At 38.0% G+C, this 4,238-nt stretch overlaps 1 protein-coding gene across 1 annotated transcript; it reads right to left on the bottom strand.

Annotated features, from left to right (window-relative positions):
- Positions 1 to 240: 240 nt before the first annotated feature.
- LOC127076728 (serine/threonine-protein kinase D6PK) lies at positions 241 to 3,711 on the bottom strand. Its single transcript, XM_051018492.1, has 3 exons — positions 3,569 to 3,711; positions 1,830 to 3,294; positions 241 to 1,292 (listed from the first exon to the last, which is right to left on the bottom strand). The coding sequence occupies exons 2-3, from the start codon at positions 3,236 to 3,238 to the stop codon at positions 404 to 406; spliced, it is 2,298 nt and encodes a 765-aa protein (XP_050874449.1). The 5' UTR covers positions 3,239 to 3,294; positions 3,569 to 3,711; the 3' UTR covers positions 241 to 403.
- Positions 3,712 to 4,238: the final 527 nt, after the last annotated feature.

Genomic DNA, 4,238 nt, shown 5'->3' with positions numbered 1-4,238 from the left:
GAAAAGTAGTGATCATGTCACTAAAATGGAAAGCATGCTTCAGTGGATTATGGTCCTCGTTTTTACTTTTATCAGTTGTTCAAATCTTCTTTCTTCATATTTTTATTCAATGATTTGATACTTATCATCATCAGAAAACTTGTCCAAAAATGAATGAAGATTAATAATTCTAATATTTTGTATAGAAACGCTTCATTATGGATTTATTATCCATAAGTATTCTGGGATAAGACAAGGAGATTCAACCTAATCTAAACTTAAGATATCATATTTGAATATTTCCAAATGAAATGGAATTTCACTACAAAGCTGGTAAGCTGAACTAACATGGTAATAATGAGCAGCTTCTGCAAAAATAACTGATTATGGCAAATACAATAAAAAGCAGATTGTGGAATCCAAATTAAAAGAACTCAAAATCCAGATATTTACCCCCAGGCTTCATTTCATTGTTACCTGACATCCTCTTACTAGTACTGCCAAACCCAACAGCATCAATTGCTGGTCCAACCTTCATTGGTGGTGGCGGCGGCGGTTCATTTTCCACTGGTCTTGGTACTTCTGGTGGTGTGCTGCACCTAATCAATGCCCAGTTCACGCCTTCAAAGAAAGGATGCTGCTTGATCTCAGTTGCACCTCTTTTAACCCCGAGCCGATGCTGCGGCTCCTTCACCAGCAAGCCGCGGATCAGATCCCTGCTAGCGTAACTGGTCGCGGGAGACTCGGGAAATTTGAGCTGCTGACCTACTACATTGAAAAGCGTAGCACGGTTTCCTGACCCTTTGAAAGGGGTTTTGCCATATAATAATTCGTGCAAGAATATTCCAAATGTCCACCAATCAACGGCACTTCCATGACCTTCCCCTTTGATAATTTCAGGAGCAAGGTATTCGTGGGTGCCGACAAAGGACATAGATCGAGCAGCAGTAGGCTCAGCTACTAGCTCGGGAAGTCTGCTGGAAGGAAACCCAGGTTCAGCTCTTGGCTTTCTTGATTTCTTGTTTTTCTGAGGAAAGAGACGAGGAATAAAACATGCCGGTTGTATGCATACGGATGATGGCTCAATACAAGCAGGTTGGACACAGAATGCACCACCAGCCCGTTTTGAAGGGTCGCCGTCAAAAGCTCTAATGAGAGTTGGCAAAACAGTACATCTGAGGGAAAGATCAAAATCTGAGAGCATTATGTGACCATCATCTCGGACCAACACATTTTCAGGTTTAAGGTCTCTGTACACAACTCCAAGCATGTGAAGATATTCAAGAGCAAGCAGTACCTCAGCAGCATAAAAGCTACATGGAGAGAAAATGACAGTGTAAATCTTTATGATTTAAAAATCACAAATGCAAAAATGCTACATTATGATAGCAAACTGTACACATGTTTCAGATATTTTCCTATGCTTCATATTTCAAAAAGATGTAACTCTCTTTGTCATCAACAACATGGTTTTCGTATAACACTGCCTATATAGAAAATGCCACTACCCTCGAGCAAGGCCTGGACAGGATATAACATATTCTTCACACGTATAGCAGAAAATTATAAGCAAGTAATTACAAATCCATAATTTCCTCTTTTGAAATTAAGAAATTTTTTCAAAAAATTTTCAAATGTAATAGATTAATGAACAGACAAAAACACTACCAGAGAAATTATGAAAAGCAAAAAAGAGAATTAAATCAATGATACTGGAACATGTGCACAAATACAAAAAAAATGAGAAAGTTTCTCTATATGACAAAGCAGATGCAAAACAGATTTTCATGAGGGAATGCAAGCAACAAAGATCAGGTAAAAGAATGTAACTCTGCACATATAACACATACCGCGCAGCATATTCAGAGAAATGTTTCCCAGGTTGCCGCTGCCTTAGTGTGTGCAGGTCACCCCCAGGACAATATTCCATTACCAAACAGGAGAAACGGTCAGTCTCAAAATGTGTATACAAAGTTGGAAGAAATGGATGGTCTAACAACTGCAATATTTCTCTCTCCGTCTGTGCTCTAGTTAGCTTCTTTCTACTTGCTAAGGATGCCTTATCCATAACTTTCATTGCAAAATAACACCGGGTTCCACTCAGCTCTGAGAGATATACACTCCCAATGTCACCACATCCAAGTCGTTTGAGTAATCGAAAATGACTCATGCCCAAAATTCCGTCCCGTAACCGAACAGCAAGAATTGCATTCCACCTGGGATCATTTCCTTTGTGAGGCTTATTGGCACTACCGGTAAGGTTGCTCCAATTACTGTCATCACTGAGGCCACTGCTATCGCTTGCACGACTCGCACTAGTTTTTGCACTCTCAAGTGAATCACCCCTTACACTACCCTTAATGCTATCAAAGTTCCTATCTAAACTAAGCATGCCATCACTAGTGATTGCATCGCTCCGATATGTACTAGCGCAACTATTAGCAATGCTCATTGCCTTGACAACACCAATACTATCGATACTACTATGTGGACTGACATCACCACTAGGAGTAGGAGGCAAAGAAGCATCCCAAACACATTCCTTTTCCTCAGAATCCGGTGCAAGGAGAGAGTTCTCAGTATTCTGAGATGCTCGAGAACCTGCAAAGGGGGAGGATAAGTTCCCCGTGTCGTTTAGTTCTTCACCTAGACTTCCTTGAGGGGAAAGAACAATTGGACTTGGTTTCTTTGCAGGAACACGGATCGATAGATCTTCTAGGAAAGGCCCCTTCATGGATAAGTTTTTAAGTAAGCATCCGGCCTCAGATTTGTTTTGACCAATCGGTACATAAACCGTTCTCATAAGATCCGTATCAACAGGTTCTGGGGGATGACTAGCACCAGCGAATAAACTCGGATCACCATCCTCAAACGAATCACTGCTTCCCTTCAACGTGTCTACATCATACATCAGATCTTCTCCTTCTAGAAAAGACGAATTTCCTTTCCATGTTCTAGTAGGCTCAAACGAGATAGACTCCGGAGACTCTCTAGTATCAAATTCCATATCATCTCTAACCAATAGTATCCGTGCATTCGACAACTGCGCCACTTCTCTAATCGAAGCCAAACGTGTCATAGGCACGTCCCTTGCCTGCGACAATTGATTCAATTCTCTAGCTGAAATCCACCTAGCATTCGAAATCTCATGCCCGTTTATCCTCGGAACTGTCTCTCTCGCAGTTCCCATATTCGGAGAAACCTCAACCAAAATAGGCAAGTTTCGTGGAAGTACCTTCTGCTCTGAAAACCTCTCCATAAGTCTAAATTTCACATAACATAATCATCAAATAAAAACTTATAATTAAGAAGAACCTGCAAAATAGAACAAATACATTACTCATCATGAACATCATTTAATTTAACATACATTTCAACAAACATGAAGATGAACTATGAACATAACACAAAATACAAAACCCTTAACCAGGAAAGTATCAACAAAAAACGCTAGAAACATGAATCTAGAAAAACAAAGCTGAAGAAATGGGAAAATGCAAGATACAACATAATAGCATTGCTTGAAAATATTAACATAGATCTCAGCTTCAAAAAAAATGAGGAGAAGGAAAAGGGGAAGAAAACAAACCTAGAATTGAAATGAAATTGAAATTGAAATTGAAATTGAAATGAAGAAGTAAATTGACACAATCTTAGTAATTTTCACTCACACCAAAGAGAAGTGTTGTTGTTGATGGTTTATTATGTCTACTACAGCTTTTGCTTTTTACTCTTTTATAAATTTATTTTATGTCAAAATATACTAATAATTTAATTATTTATTTATTTTTGTGGCTGTTGCTTTTGAATGGAAAAGGGCAAATGTGGGGTCGAGATTAGATGTGGGACCCACGGTGTTGGTTCTTTTTCTTTTCAAAGCAGAGAGTGTTTCTTTCATCTCTGCTAAAAGCCGTTTTCTTTGAATTTTATTCAATGATTTTTTATTGGTTTTTGAAAATGGCGCGTGTTTTTCAACTCGCCTCCATCGCGTTGCGTCTCTTCTTTAATATTTTTTTTTACAATCTGTTTTTCGTTCTTAATAACTTGGCTAATTAGATTCATCAATGAAACGAAATTATAAAAAATTACTTTATGGCTTCTAGATAGATATATAAGTCAACTCATTAGCATTAGCATGGGTTAAGAAATTAGGTAGCTTAAACTCTCATAATTTTATTCGTATAAACTGGTATACTTATATATACTTTAATGATTTTTTTCAATAATACTTTTATTAAATTTATAATTAGAAAATACGA

This window comes from Lathyrus oleraceus, chromosome 4 (genome assembly GCF_024323335.1).
Source record: "Lathyrus oleraceus cultivar Zhongwan6 chromosome 4, CAAS_Psat_ZW6_1.0, whole genome shotgun sequence".
Classification (NCBI taxonomy): domain Eukaryota; kingdom Viridiplantae; phylum Streptophyta; class Magnoliopsida; order Fabales; family Fabaceae; genus Lathyrus; species Lathyrus oleraceus.
The sequence above is the reverse complement of the archived record's forward strand: the minus strand, read 5'-3'. Positions and strand labels throughout refer to the sequence as shown.